The 15942-nt window shown below is 43.5% G+C and overlaps 1 protein-coding gene across 6 annotated transcripts in view; it reads right to left on the bottom strand.

The window, feature by feature from the left end:
* Window positions 1-9998: 9998 nt before the first annotated feature.
* GTF2H2 (general transcription factor IIH subunit 2) overlaps window positions 9999-15942 on the bottom strand; it is a 42280-nt gene continuing 36336 nt past the window's right edge. For all 6 annotated transcript variants that reach the window (XM_066376832.1, XM_066376843.1, XM_066376822.1 and 3 more), the window contains one exon: window positions 9999-10732. In XM_066376832.1, coding sequence (XP_066232929.1) covers window positions 10655-10732 — 78 coding nt within the window. In that variant the 3' untranslated portion in view covers window positions 9999-10654. The remainder of the gene's footprint in view (window positions 10733-15942) is intronic.

Genomic DNA, 15942 nt, shown 5'->3' with positions numbered 1-15942 from the left:
CTCAATAAAGAGATAATAGATATCCTATCTTACTCTTGACTTTGGTAGAAATTCTTCTGAAGGTAAACCACTAAGTATGGTGTTTGTTGTAGATTTTTAGTGGATAGCTATTACCAGTTGAAAGAACTTCCCCTTTATTCCTAGTGGGACACCAAAAACATCTGCACATCCTTAATTAGAAAAAGATCAAAATGTCACCTCTATATGGCAGGAAAGGGGACAAAATCCCCAAAGGAAGGGAATTAAAATACTGAGTAGCCAAAAGCAAGGACACAAACACATACATACCTTGTGGGAGCATAAATGCTGCGATGTTTTGAAAAAACAGCTGGGCAGCATCACGTAGTTAAGTATGCATTTGCTGTTTAACCTAGCCAAGGCTTTCCTACATATGAAAAAATGAAAACACAGGAGATTCCAAGATGGCGACAGAGTAGGTGGACATTACAACTGCTACTTCCCAGGACCAAATTGGAGTCACAACTAAATTTAAGGACAATCATCTTGAAAAACCAAATTTGGACTAAATAAAGAGGGGTACATAACCAAAGAGTCACAGAAGGCACAACGAGACTGGTAGGAAGAGCAGAGACGGGGAAAGGGCTGCCCTGCTCCCAGGAGGGACTCTCACTGCGGGAAGTTCATGCTGAGAGGGGAGGGTCCTCAGTCCCAGGTTGTGCCCCAGCCTAGAGCCCCAGAGCCTAGAAGAGGCACCCACACAGCATTTGGTGGTAAAAAAGAGCCGAGGTTTCTGTCTGCGAGAAAGAGGAGCTGTCAGAGATGCAGGCTCTCTCTCGAAGGCCAGCACACTTACCTGGGGTTTCCAGCAGAGGGAGGGCTGAGAGGTCTAGGGCTGCATGAGAGTGTGAAGTTGGTGGTCCAGGGAGAGATACTGTGGGCGATGGCGACCAGAACCCCTGTGCTGAGTCATTCTCCAATACCACAGTTGCCATCTTTTTTGGGTGGCATCAGCCAAGGGGAAAGCAACTGCCCCACCCTCGGGAATCCCTCTTGCTCCACCCTATGGAGACTGGGCCACTCTAAGATAGCCAGGAAGCAGAGGGTATGTCAATGACTCAGTTTTCTGCATTGAGGCTGGAGCTCCCCATCACCTGCCCAACCCCCACATACTCCTGAGCCTATAACTGGTGCTTCTGCCTCATGGGAGACTCAGTAGAAACTGTCCAGACTGTGGGGAGACCACACCTCTGGGTTTCAGAGGCCACGCCCACCAGACTCCTGGTGGCCACGCCTTACTGAAATCTGTGGGAAAAGTCTGGACAGACTGACACCTGGGGCCAAGGACAGAGCCACACCCACCACCCTTCCTAATCCCTGAATTGCCCCAGGCTCTAGATCAGGCGTGGCCAACAGTTTTTGTCCCCAGGCCAGATTAGAAAGAAAACTTTTTTCACAGGCTAGACGAAATATTAAAATTAAAAAATGTTAAATACAAAAACAATTCATTTAAATAAAGAGAATTTTATTATGTAATTTGTTTATGAATAAATGTGAGTAAAAATTTTTTTAATAAAAATATATTTTAATAAAAATATAATTACATACCATATAAATATCCAAACTGTATTGCAATCAATCAAAAGAATGTTTAATTAATAGAATGAGCTTCAAGGGGTTATATCACAAAAAAAACAATTACTTTGTTTTACAAACATCCTGGACATGTTTTCAGTTATCAACTGCAGCTATTGTCTATGCTACAATGCCACTTGATCATAAAAATAACTAATTGTTTAACCTTGGGTGCACACTGGCAAACTCCGCCTGAAAGAATGTGGGTTTCACATGGCTGCTAAACGTCAAACAGTTCATATTGAGTACAGATGACTACAAAAGTTGTAAATCTTTATAATGGAATTATTTTTAAAAAGAAAAAAGTGCCTGACCTGTGGTGGCACAGTGGATAAAGCATCAACCTGGAAATGCTGAGGTCGCCAGTTCAAAACCCTGGGCTTGCCTGGTCAAGGCACATATGGGAGTTGATGCTTCCAGCTCCTCCCCCCTCTCTCTTTGTCTCTCCTCTCTCTCTCTCTCTCTCTCTCTCTCTCTCTCTCTGTCTCTCCCTCTCCTCTCTAAAATGAATAAATAAAAAAATTAAAAAAAAAATAAAAAGAAAAAAGTATCGCGAATCCATTCAACTAATTATTAGAAGTTAACCCTAGATTAGTCACACGCGGAATTCTCTTCCGTGTATCACTATCTCCTTAAATATCTCGATTTCCAGCCCTGGCCCATTGGCTCAGTGGTAGAGCATTGGCCTGGCATGCAGGAGTACCGGGTTTGATTCCCGGCCAGGGCACACAGGAGAAGTGTCCATCTGCTTCTCCACTCCTCCCCCTCTCCTTCCTCTGTCTCTCTCTTCCCCTCCCCCAGCCAGGGCTCCATTGGAGCAAAGTTGGCCTGGGCGCTGAGGATGGCTCTGTGGCCTCTGCCTCAGGCGCTAGAATGGCTCTGGTTGCAACAGAGCAACGCCCCAGATGGGCAGAGCATCGCCCCCTGGTGGGCGTGCCAGGTGGATCCCGGTCGGGCGCATGCGGGAGTCTGTCTGACTGCCTCCCCATTTCCAACTTAAGAAAAATACAAAAAAAAAAAAAAAAGAATTAAAAAATTCTCGATTTCCAATAATCAAAGACACTTCCGCTTCTGAATAGCTGAGATTTTAAAGTAGCAGAGAATATTAAAAATTTAATCGCGGGCTGCATAGACTCATTACGCGGGCCGTATGTTGGCCATGCCTGCTCTAGACTCTATCAGAAGTTTTATTTCAGTGGCTGAGCCCATCAAGCAGCCAGCAGACAGCGGTAGTAGGAGGCACATCTCAAGAAACCTTGACCATTTGCTGACTTGCCCCCAGGCCCAGTGTGGGTAAAAGCCAGCCTAGGTGTGTGGCTTGGTATTTCCATGTGCACCTAGGCCCAACAGAGGCAGAAACAAACTCTGCTTTGCTTGTAGCCCCAAGAAGATTGCTGAAGGCCAGTCATGGGAAGTGTCTTGCACTAGTTTGCACCACATTCCTTCCAGGGAGGTCCAAGACTGGCACATCCAGTGGCCAGCATTGGAGAGCACTGGAGCAGGACCCAACAACCCATGCTGGTGTCATGTCTGAAGGGAGGGCTTGTCAGACAACGAGCCCAGAGAGGTGAGTTCCGCGTTCTGTGTCAGCATCTGCATAGTGGCTCACATACACATTGGACAGGGCAGAACTTCACAGTCAGCCAGCCCGGGTTCTGGATATCCTGCCCTGCTGGACTAGGTTCCATGAGAGGAAGGGAGAGAGGCTTGGAACATGGACATTCAAGCTGTGGGTTCTCTGGAGCCTATTTTTGGGAACAACCAGGGGCTTGGTCACTTTCTGGGGGGGGGGCACAGTAAGCCCCAGGGGAGGACTCGCTTGGTCTTCCTCCCTGACACCAAGGGCTCCCCAGCTGAAAGAATTTCTAAAGGAACTTCAGTGGCCCCACACAATCTAAACCTGCTGCTCATCTCACTGGAGAGAAACAGAATCGGAGTACCCAGCAGTGTCTGAGGGATTAGGCTCTGGAATACGGGCCACTTTCCCCACACTGAGCTCCACTGAAGTAGGGGGTCCCACTAACGTTGTATTCACAACCTCAGCTGCCCTAACCCACCAAGCCTGCAACCTGTACAGGGGTTGGTGGGGTGAGGCTAGTCTGAGCCCACACTAAAGTCTTTCTACTGAAGACTCTGTGAGGAGACCAGGCAGCTATAAAAGGAGGTGGAGGCAAATATTACGAAGCTTGAGCCCTTTTATGGAGCTGCTGTCAGCAATAAGTAGGAGGAAGCTGATCCTTATACATAGGTTGGCCCCTCCCACACACACCCAGGCACAGAAAACGCAGACACAAACAGCAAATAGAGCAGTAGCTGCAGATAGGTAGCACATGGCAGATTATAAACAATGGCTGATACCAACCTATAACTGAACCCCACCCAGGAGGACCCAGAACCAACACAACTAGTAGTGGGTGACAGACCACACCAATGCTAGACTCAGCTAGCTACACAAGTGCCCAAGGGTGGCACCAGACACTGCAGAGAAAACTTGTATATATGTTGTCTACAAGAGACCTACCTCAGAATAAAAGATGCACATAGAATGAAAGTGAAGGGATAGAAAAAGAAATTCATGCAAATGAAAATGAAAATGAAAAAAATCTGGGGTAGCAACATATATTTCACAAAATAGTCTTTAAAACAAAGGCTATTAGTAAGGAACAAAGAAGGTCACTACATAATGACAAAGGGAGCAATCCAGTAAGAGGATAAACCATGGTAAATATTTATGCACCTAATATAGGAGCACCTAAATATATAAAGCAGATTTTGATGGATATAAAGGGCAAGATTGACAGAAATACTGTAATAGTAGGGGATTTTTATATCCCACTAACATCAATGGATAGATCTCCAGACAGAAAATCAACAAGGAAACAGCAGCCTTAAAAGATACACTAGATCAACTGGATTTAATTGATATCTTCAGAACATTTCACCACAAAGCAGCAGAATATACTTTCTTTTCAAATGCTCATGGTACATTTTCTAGGATAGACCACATCTTAGGACACAAAACAAGTCTCAATAAATTTAAGAAGACTGAAATCATATCAACCATCTTCTCAGATCACAATGTCATAAAACTAGAAATCAACTACAATAGAAAAACTGAAAAACATTCAAATAGTTGGAGGCTAAATAGCATGTTATTAAATAATGAATCGGTTAAAAATGAGATCAAGGAAGAAACCAAAAATTTTCTTTTTTTTTTTTTTTTTTTATAATTTTTTTATTTATTTATTCATTTTAGAGAGGAGAGAGAAAGGGAGAGAGAGACAGAGAGAGAGAGACAGAGAGAGAGAGAGAGACAGGGGGGAGGAGCTGGAAGCATCAACTCCCATATGTGCCTTGACCAGGCAAGCCCAGGGTTTCGAACCGGCGACCTCAGCATTTCCAGGTCGATGCTTTATCCACTGCACCACCACAGGTCAGGCCAAAAATTTTCTTGAAACAAATGAAATTTATATACAACAACCCCAAACCTATGGAACACAGCAAGAGCAGTCCTGAGAGGGAAGTTCATAGCATTACAGGCATACCTCAAGAAACAGCTCAAATAAACAATCTAACCCTATACCTAAAAGAACTAGAAAAAAAACACAAATGAAGCCCAAAGGAAGTAGAAGGAAAGAAATAATAAAGATCAGAGGGAAAATAAATGACATAGTCTAAAAAAATAACAAAATAGCAACAAAACCAAGAGCTGGTTCTTTGAAAGGGTAACTAAGATTGACGACCCTTTCACCAAACTCATCAAGAAAAAAAGAGAGGACCCAAGTAAATAAAATTATGGCACAGTGGATAGAGCATCAGCCTGGGATGTTGAGGACACAGGTTCCAAGCCCTGAGGCCATTGGCTTGAGTGCGGGCTCATCTGGCTTGAAGTCCAAGGTTGCTGGCTTGAGTCCAAGATTGATGGCTTGAGCAAGGGGTCACTGGCTCAGCTGGAGCCCCTGCCCCCCCTTCAAGGCACATATGAGAAAGCAATCAATGAACAACTAAGGTGCTACAATGAAGAATTTATGCTTCTCATCTCTCTCCCTTCCATCTGCCCTCCACTTAAGAAAAAAAGAAAAGAAATGAAAGAGGAGTAGTAACAACTGACATCACAGAAATAAAAAGGATTGTAAGAAAATACTATGAAGATCTATATCCCCCCAAAATTGGACAACATAAACAAAATGGATAAATTCATAGAAACATATAATCTTCCAAAACTGAATGTAGAAGAGTCAGAAAACCTGAGCAGATGGATAACAACAAATAAAATTGAGACTCATCAAAAAACTCCCAGCAAACAAAAGTCCTAGTCTGGATGGCTTCACTGGTGAATTTTACCATTCAAAGAAGAACTAACACCTATCCTTTTCAAACTATTCCAAAATATTCAAGAGGAGGAAAGACTTTCAAGCTCATCTTAAAAAAGGCATGCATTATCCTAATCCCCAAATCAGGTAAAGACACTACAAAGAAAGAAAACAATAGGCTAATTCCCTAATAAACATAGATGCTAAAATTCTCAACAAAATATTAGCAAACCAGATCCAGCAATACATTAAAGAGATCATACATCATGATCAAGTGGGATTTATTCTGGGAATACAAGGCTGGTACAATATTCTCAAATCAATAAATGTGATTCATCACAAACAAATGAAGAATAAAAATCATATGATCATATCAATAGACACAGGAAAAGCATTTGATAAAATCCAGCACCCATTTATGATCAAAACTCTCAGCAAAGTAGGAATACAGAGAACATACCTCATCATAATAAAGATTATAAAGGACAAACCGACAGCCAACATTATACTCAATGGACAAAAATTAAAAGCAATCTCAAGATCAGGAACAAAACAGGGCTGTCTCCTTTCACCCCTCTTATTCAACATAGTTCCAGAAGTCCTAGCCACAGCAATCAGACAAGAAAAAGAAATAAAAGGCATCCAAATTGGAAAATACATAAAATTGTTATTACCTGTTGATGACATAATACTGTACATAGAAAACCCAAAAGTCTCATCCAAAGAACTTCTAGACCTGACAAATGAATTCAGCAAAGTGGCAGAATATAGAATTAATATTCAGAAATCAGTGGCATTTTAAAAAATTTTTATTTATTATTTTTTTTACAGGGACAGAGAGAGAGTCAGAGAGAGGGATAGATAGGGACAGACAGACAGGAACAGAGAGAGATGAGAAGCATCAATCATCAGTTTTTCGTTGGGACTCCTTAGTTGTTCATTGATTGCTTTCTCATATGTGCCTTAACTATGGGCCTTCAGCAGACCGAGTAACCCCTTGCTCGAGCCAGCGACCTTGGGTCCAAGCTGGTGAGCTTTTTTTGGCTCAAGCCAGATGAGCCCGCGCTCAAGCTGGCAACCTCGGGGTCTCGAACCTGGGTCCTTCCTCATCCCAGTCCGACGCTCTATTCACTGCGCCACCACCTGGTCAGGCTCAGTGGCATTTTTATACACCAACAATACACTGTCAGAAGAAGACATTAGGAAGCAATCCCCTTCACTATTGCAACAACAACAAAATAATTAAGTTTCTAGGAATAAATTTAACCAAGGAGGTAAAAGACTAGTACTCGGAAAACTATAAGACATTGAAAAAGTATTTGAGGAAGATAAAAACAAGTAGAAGCATATAACGTGTTCATGGATAGGAAGAATTAACATCATTAAAATATCCTTACTATCCGCCCTGGCCAGTTGGCTCAGTGGTAGAGCGTCGGCCTGGTGTGCAGGAGTCCCGGGTTCAATTCCCGGCCAGGGCACACAGGAGAAGCGCCCATCTGCTTCTCCACCCCTCCCCCTCTCCTTCCTCTCTGTCTCTCTCTTCCCCTCCCACAGCCAAGGCTCCATTGGAGCAAAGTTGGCCTGGCTCCATGGCCTCTGCCTCAGGTGCTAGAATGGCTCTGCTTGCAACAGAGCAATGCCCCAGAGGGGCAGAGCATCACTCCCTGGTGGGCATGCCGGGTGGATCCCGGTCGGGCACGTGCGGGAGTCTGTCTGACTGCCTCCCCGTTTCCAACTTCAGAAAAATACAAAAAAAAAAAAAATCCTTACTATCCAAAGCAATCTAATGATTCGGTGCAATTCCTATTAAAATACCAATGGCATATTTCACAGATCTAGGACATATATCCCAATAATTTATATGGAACCAAAAAAGAACCCAAATAGCCTCAGCAATGTTGAAAATGAAGAATAAAGTGGGAGGTATCACACTTCCTGATATCAAGTTATACTATAAGGCCATTGTAATCAAAACAGCTTGGTACTGGCATAAGTACAGGCATACAGATCAATGGAACAGAAAAAGGAACCCAGAAATAAACCCACACCTTTATGATCAACTGATATTTGACAAAGGAAGTAAGAGCATGTAATGGAGTAAAGACAGTCTCTTTAGTAAATGGTGTTGGGATTACTGGACAGGTATATGCAAAAAAAAAAAAAAAAAAAGGAACTAGACTACTAACTTACACCATTCACAAAAACAAACTCAAAATGGATAAAAGACTTAAATGTAAGTCGCGAAACCATAAAAATCTTGGGAGAAAACATAGGCAGTATACTCTCCAATATTTCTCGTAGCAATGTTTTTGCCAATATATCTCCAAGGGGAAGTGAAATAAAGGACAAAATAAACAAATACGACTATATCAAACTAAAAAGCTTTTGCACAGCAAAAGACGCTATTAACAAAATACAAAGACAATCCACCCAATGGGAGAACATAGTCACTAATATGTCTGATAAAGGGTTATTAACCAAAATTTATGAAGAACTTCAAAACTCAACACCAGAAAGGTTAACAATCAAATTAAAAAATGGGCAAAAGGCCTGACCAGGTGGTGGCGCAGTGGATAGAGCGTCGGACTGGGATGCGGAAGGACCCAGGTTCGAGACCCCGAGGTCGCCAGCTTGAGCGCGGGCTCATCTGGCTTGAGCAAAGAGCTCACCAGCTTAGACCCTAGGTCGCTGGCTCCAGCAGGGGGTTACTCGGTCTGCTGAAGGCCCGCAGTCAAGGCACATGTGAGAAAGCAATCAATGAACAACTAAGAAGTTGCAACGCGCAACAAGAAACTGATGATTGATGCTTCTCATCTCTCTCCGTTCCTGTCTGTCCCTGTCTATCTCTGCCTATGTAAAAAAAAATATATATATTAAAAAAAAAAAAAGGGCAAAGGACCTGAATAGACATTTCTCCAAAGAGGACATACAGATGGCCAACAGGCATATGAAAAAATGCTCAACACATCACTAATCATCAGAGAAATGCAAATTATAACCACAATGCGATACCACCTCACACCCATCAGAATGGCACTCACTAACAAATCAACAAAGAACAAGTGCTGGTGAGGGTGTGGAGAAAAGGGAACACTCCTGCACTGCTGGTAGAAATGCAGATTCATGTAGTCACTGTGGAAACAGTTTGACATTTCCTCCAAAAATTAAAAATGTAACTGCCTTATGACCCAACTATCCCACTACTAGGAATATATCCTAAAAATGTGAAAGAAAATATGCATCCCCATGTTCCTTGCAAAAAAAGCTGTGATACATTTACACAATGGAATACTAGGCAGCTGTGAAAAGGAAACCATACCTTTTATGACAGCATGGATGGACCTGAAGATTTCTATGCTAAGTGAAATAATCCAGGCAGAGAAAGACCAATACCTATGATATAACTTATATTTTTATGTGGAACCTTTTTCTTTTTCTTTTTACAGAGACAGAGAGAGAGTCAGAGAGGGATAGACAGGCAGGAACGGAGAGATGAGAAGCATCAATCATTAGTTTTTTGTTGCGCATTGCGACACCTTAGTTGCTCATTGATTGCTTTCTCATATGTGCCTTGAACACGGGCCTTCAGCAGACCGAGTAACCCCTTGCTTGAGCTTTGCTCAAACCAGATGACCTCGGGGTCTCGAACTTGGATCCTTCCGCATCCCAGTCTGACGTTCTATCCATTGCGCCACTGCCTGGTCAGGCATATGTGGAATCTAATGAACAAAGTAAACCGAGGAACAAAATAGAAACAGGTGCATGGTCTCAAGAACAGATAAACAGCTGCCAGAGGGCAGGGGATGAGGGGATGGGGTCAGAGAAGGTGAAGGGATAAGCCAAATTATATACACATAACACACAGATACAGATAACAGGGTAGCAAGTCCCAGAGGGAAAGGGGGGATGAAGGGAGGAGGGGCAAAGGGGGTGGAATGGGAATGGAAAGAGACTCTGCATGGGGCATGGGGGGCGTAATGTGGGGGGTTGAGGGCGTTATACTGAGTGGGACACTTGAAACCATTTCAACAGAATAAATTAAAAAAAACCACACAAATACAATAGAACCACAAATACAATAACTTAGAAATGTTCATAGTAGCTTTATTCATAACAACCAAAACCCAGACACCACCTTAGTGTTCACTGGGAATAAACAAATCATAAAGTACCCATGCAATGGAATACTAGTATGCAGTAAAAAGGAACAAACTGTTGATGCATATAACATGGATGAATCTCAAAAATCTTATGCTAAGCCAAAGAAGCCATATGTGTGATGTGATTCAATTTGTAAGAAGCTGTACAACAGCTAAACCTAATCCATTGTTATAGAAAACAGATCAGTGGTACCTGGTGCTGGAAGTCCTGGGGAGTACTGACTTTAAAAGGGACCCTTTGGGTGGATGAAAATGTTCTCTCAATTAATTATAACTCAGTTTGATTTTTAAAACATTCTAAGTACACACATAAATTCACTAATGTTTAAAAAGGATCTAAAGTAATGAAATAAGTAAACCTTGGCCAGTTCGCTCAGTGGGTAGAGCATTGGCCCGGTTTGTGGATGTCCCAGGTTCAATCCCCAGTCAGGCCACACATGAGAAGCAACCATCTGCTTCTCTTTCCCTCCCTCTCTCCCTTCTCTCTTTCCCTCTCACAGCCAGTGGTTCAGTTGGTTCAAGCATCAGCCCTGGGTGCTGAGGATAGCTTGGTTGGTCTAAGCATTGGTCTCAGGCACTGAAGATAGCTCAGTACTTGAGCATCAGCCCTAGATGGGGATTGCAGGGTAGATTCTGGTCAGGGCACATGTGGGTCTCCTCTCCATTCTGAAAAAGTAAATAATAAAATGAAAATAAAGAAATGAAATAGCAATTCCATGTTTGTGATTTGTTTTCTGTAGTTATGTTAATTTTTTCAATTTCAGTAGAATTCTATTATCAGGACCTGTTTTTAAGTTTCCTACCTCGATAAAAGAGGCAGTGGTTTTCATACTTTAGCATTTATCACAATCACCAAGAGGATGTGTTAAAACACAGATGACAGGTTCACCCCCAGAATTTCTGATTTAATAGCTATGATAGGGCCCAAGAATTTGCATTTCTAACTTGTTCCCATGTGATGCTTATGCTACAAGTCCAGACACAACCCTTAGAATCACTGATTATAGAGATCCTTAAATGATTCCTCTTCCTCCAAAGAATCAAGTCTTTAAAAAGTTTATTTTTTAATTTATTGCTTTTAGAGAGAGAAAGGGAAACATCAATTTGTTGTTCCTCCTATGCATGAACTCAGTGGTTGACCCTCAAATGTACCCTGACCAGGGTTCGAACCCATAACCTTGGCACATCTCGATGATGTTCCAACTGAATGAGCTACCAGGCCAAGGGCCAAAGAGTCAATCCTTAAAACCAAAAATCTAAACTGAATTATGCCTTAAGAGGAATACACCCCAGGAAAGCCTGACACTTAAAATTAAAAGACTATCTGCCCCGAGGATAAGGAACGGAGAAGAGATAAGGCCAGGCCAAAGTTTGTTAACTGGTGGCCAGTGATGAGTTTTATTTAGCCTGAGTGGTTTTCAAAATTAGATGCTAAACCTGACCAGGTGGTGTCACAGTGGATAGAGCATCAATCTTGGATGTTAAGGACCCAGGTTTGAAATCCCAGTCACTGGCTTGAGCATGGGCTCATCTGGCTTGAGTGCAAGCCCACCAGCTTGAGTGTGGGATCATAGACATGACCCCATGGTCGCTGGCTTAAGTAAGGGGTCACTGGCTCAGTGGAGTCCCCCAGTCAAGGCAGGTATGAGAAGCAATCAGTAAAAAATTAAAATGCTGCAACTAAGAGTTCTCTCCCTTCCTGTCACTGTCTCTCTCTTTTCTTTACCTCGCTTTAAAAAAAAAAAAATAGATGCAAACATTTAAAACATTAGAATTCACTTAAAAATCCAGTTTTTCAGCCCTGGCCGGTTGGCTCAGCGGTAGAGCATTGGCCTGGCATGCGGGGGACCCGGGTTCGATTCCCGGCCAGGGCACATAGGAGAGGCGCCCATTTGCTTCTCCACCCCCCCCTCCTTCCTCTCTGTCTCTCTCTTCCCCTCCCACAGCCAGGGCTCCATTGGAGCGGGGATGGCCCGGGCGCTGGGGATGGCTCCTTGGCCTCTGCCCCAGGCGCTGGAGTGGCTCTGGTCGTGGCAGAGCGACGCCCCGGAGGGGCAGAGCATCGCCCCCTGGTGGGCAGAGCGTAGCCCCTGGTGGGCGTGCCGGGTGGATCCCGGTTGGGCGCATGCGGGAGTCTGTCTGTCTCTCCCCGTTTCCAGCTTCAGAAAGAAAAGAAAAAGAGAAAAAAAAAAATCCAGTTTTTCAGTTTCTCTTTCAATATCAAAATACATGGCACCAGGGGTCCTACATTCCTTAGAAGGAAAAAATAAGCAGAGGCCAAGTCATGGGGCTTTAAACTTCTTTTAAAAACTAGGCAACAGGCCTGACTAGGCGGTGGCGCAGTGGATAGAGCGTCGGACTGGGATGCAGAGGACCTGGGTTCGAGACCCCGAGGTCGCCAGCTTGAGTGCGGGCTCATCTGGTTTGAGGAAAAGTTCACCAGCTTGAACCCAAGGCCCCTGGCTCCAGCAAGGGGTTACTTGGTCTGCTGAAGGCCCGCAGTCAAGGCACATATGAGAAAGCAATCAATGAACAACTAAGGTGTTGCAATGCGCAATGAAAAACTAATGATTGATGCTTCTCATCTCTCTCTGATCCTGTCTGTCTGTCCCTGTCTATCCCTCTCTCTGACTCACTCTCTGTCTCTGTAAAAAAAAAAAAAAAAATTTTAAAACAAAAAAACTAGGCAATAGAGGTACATGTATAAAATTCAAAAGGTACAAAAGGATGTATGGTGAAAACCACAGCTCTCTCCTACCACTGAGCACAGCATCTAGAGGCCCTCTTTTGGATGCAACAAACTTTCCAGATGCCACCACTTTGCAATAAACCTGGCCCCTTTTCACTTACTTTTATCTGCCTGGCCCCTGTAGGCACTGAGTTTGCATCCAAGTCCATTTTTCAGCTCCTCTTCTGCATTCTGATAGCACTTACCGTATTATTCATACTTTCACACTGACTTCTTTATAGGTCTCCCAGCCTAGCTGGGTTAGTTAGTTAACAGATCCATGAGGTTAGTTAGGGTTTATGTCATCTTTTTGGTGTCTATATCCTACCACCTAGAATCCTGTCTGATAGATACAAGGTGTACAGATTTGTTGAGTGAATTAATAAATGAACAAATTGCATATTATTTTCAGGGCCCCAGCCTGAGGCATGACTCAATTAACAATTTGGTTAGGTGAAATCAAGAATTTAAACCCTGTAAGGCAGGGGTCCCCAAACTACGGCCCGCGGACCGCATGCGGCCCCCTGAGGCCATTTATCCAGCCCCCGCCGCACTTCCGGACGGGGCATCTCTTTCATTGGTGGTCAGTGAGAGGAGCATAGTTCCCATTGCAATACTGGTCAGTTTGTTGATTTAAATTTACTTGTTCTTTATTTTAAATATTGTATTTGTTCCCATTTTGTTTTTTTTACTTTAAAATAAGATATGTGCAATGTGCACAGGGATTTGTTCAGTTTTTTTTATAGTCCGGCCCTCCAATGGTCTGAGGGACAGTGAACTGGCCCCCTGTGTAAAAAGTTTGGAGACCCCTGCTGTAAGGACTCCATCAGAGTCCCCAATCCACCTTGGTAATATACCTCATAACAGGTCCCCCCAGAACAGAATTAGGGAACATGGAAAGAAAATAATCTTCTATTTAGAAAAAACAATTTTCCATTGATTTGAGCAAGAGAGAGAAAGGGGAAGAGGGAGACCAATTCATTGTTCCACTTAGTTGTGCACTCATCAGTTGCTTCTCTCTCTTTTTTTTAAAGATTTTATTTACTCATTTTTAGAGAGAGAGAGGAAAGAGAGAGAAGGGGGGAGGAGCAGGAAGCATCAACTTCCATATGTGCCTTGACCAGGCAAGCCAGGGGTTTTGAACTGGCGACCTCAGCATTCCAGGTTGACGCTTTATTCACTGTGCCACCACAGGTCAGGCTGGTTGCTTCTTTTTTTTTTTTTTTTTTTTTTAAATATTTTGTCTTTGCATTTTATTTATTTATTTATTTATTCATTTTTAGAGAGGAGAGAGAGAGAGACAGAGACAGAGAGAGAGAAGGTGGGGAGGAGCAGGAAGCATCAACTCCCATATGTGCCTTGACCAGGCAAGCCCAGGGTTTCGAACTGGCGACCTCAGCATTCCAGGTCGACGCTTTATCCACTGTGCCACCACAGGTCAGGCTGGTTGCTTCTTGTATGTGCCTGAACCAGGGTTTGAACCCATGATCTTAGCATGCTGGGAGGATGCTTTATCCACCAAGCCACCAGGCCAGGGTCTGAATCTTCTATTATTCCTCTTCTTTTTTTAAGATTTATTGATTTTAGAAAGAAGAAAGAGGGAGAGAAAGGTGGGGGGTGAGAGGAAGCATCAACTTGTAGTTGCTTTTTTTGTTTGTTTTGTATTTTTCTGAAGTGAGAAGCTGGGAGGCAGAGACAGACTCCTGCCTGTGCCCAACTGGGATCCACCCAGCATGTCCACCAGGGGGCGATGCTCTGACCCTCTGGGCCATTGCTCCGTTGCAACCGAAGCCATTCTAGCGCTTGAGGCAGAGGCCATGGAGTCATCCTCAGCGCCTAGGCCAACTTTACTCCAATGGAGCCTTGGCTGTGGGAGGGGAAAAGAGAGAGAGAAAGGAGAGGGGGAAGAGTGGGGAAGCAAATAGGCACCTCTTCTGTGCGCCCTGGCTGGGAATCGAACCTGGAACTTCCACACACCGGGTTGACGCTCTACTGCAGAATTAGCCAGCCAGGGCCTGTAGTTGCTTCTTGTGGGCAAGCCCAGGGCTTCAAACACAGTGACCTTAGCATTCCAGGTCAACACTATATCTACTGCACCACCACAGGTCAGGCGAATCTTCTATTTTTAAGAACAAGACACTCCTAAGGCTGCTATCCAGAAGCGTGACAATTTCCTGTGCCCTTTCTTCCTTACCACAGGCCCTGCGGACTCACTTTCTCTAAGCCCTGCAATTCTCCCACCCCATTTCCTGAGGACTGGTTATGCCCTTTCTTTCTCACCACTTGAAATTATGTCATGTTACGAATTTGCCTATTTTTACAGAAGTACATACAGCTGAACACAGATGACCAGGAACATGAGGAAGTTACAAAGTATTGAGAAATCTCACAAAACATTTGTTTCTTACCTAATGCCATTCTCAGCAGCAGAAGTCCTGCTGTTCTGTCACTGTTTTGAAATATGTATGTTGGTGTTTTGATTATGACATGCATTCAGGTATACAGTGGGTCACATATGGTCCTAAAATACAAGACTTACATGGTTTTAATCTAATCACCTTTCTCCTGCCTTCTGGAGGGGACACTGTTCCAAGATGCCATGGCTGCCTGACCTGTGTGTTGGCCCCTGGCCAGGAGGGGGAGATTGCTTTCTGCTACCCAGACCCGGAGACAGTCTGACTGTAATAGATGCTCCTTCTGACATGAAACAGTACTCTTCCCCTGCCTTCCACTGTGTACTGGTTTCTGGAACAGGCTATTGTCCTGAGCTGGTCAAGCATATAAAGCAAATTTCTCTTAATAAACTCTACTAATTACCAGATTGGAGTGTCCAGTCTCTTTCTTTGGTCTTTCTCTGTCCTTAATTATAGAGGCAAACTTTCAGTCCAGGGACCATTCCCTGAATCTGCATGTGCTAAGCCTTCAGATAGTACTGCCATCTTCACCTTGTTTATATATATATTCTCAAGGGCAAGAGTCACAACAAAATAGAAACAGTGCACATATTGCCACAAAGAGGTGAAAAGTGTATTGTTTGAACCATTACCCAAATAAATGAAAAAATTTTTTTATTATAATTCCCCTTCAACTTCCATCCAGCTCCATACTTCCTACCTTATTTTATGAACATGATTGCTTTTGTGTTATT

The sequence above is a fragment of the Saccopteryx leptura genome, chromosome 1 (assembly GCF_036850995.1).
Source record: "Saccopteryx leptura isolate mSacLep1 chromosome 1, mSacLep1_pri_phased_curated, whole genome shotgun sequence".
NCBI classification, from domain to species: Eukaryota; Metazoa; Chordata; class Mammalia; order Chiroptera; family Emballonuridae; genus Saccopteryx; species Saccopteryx leptura.
This window is presented reverse-complemented; position numbering and strand designations above follow the sequence as displayed.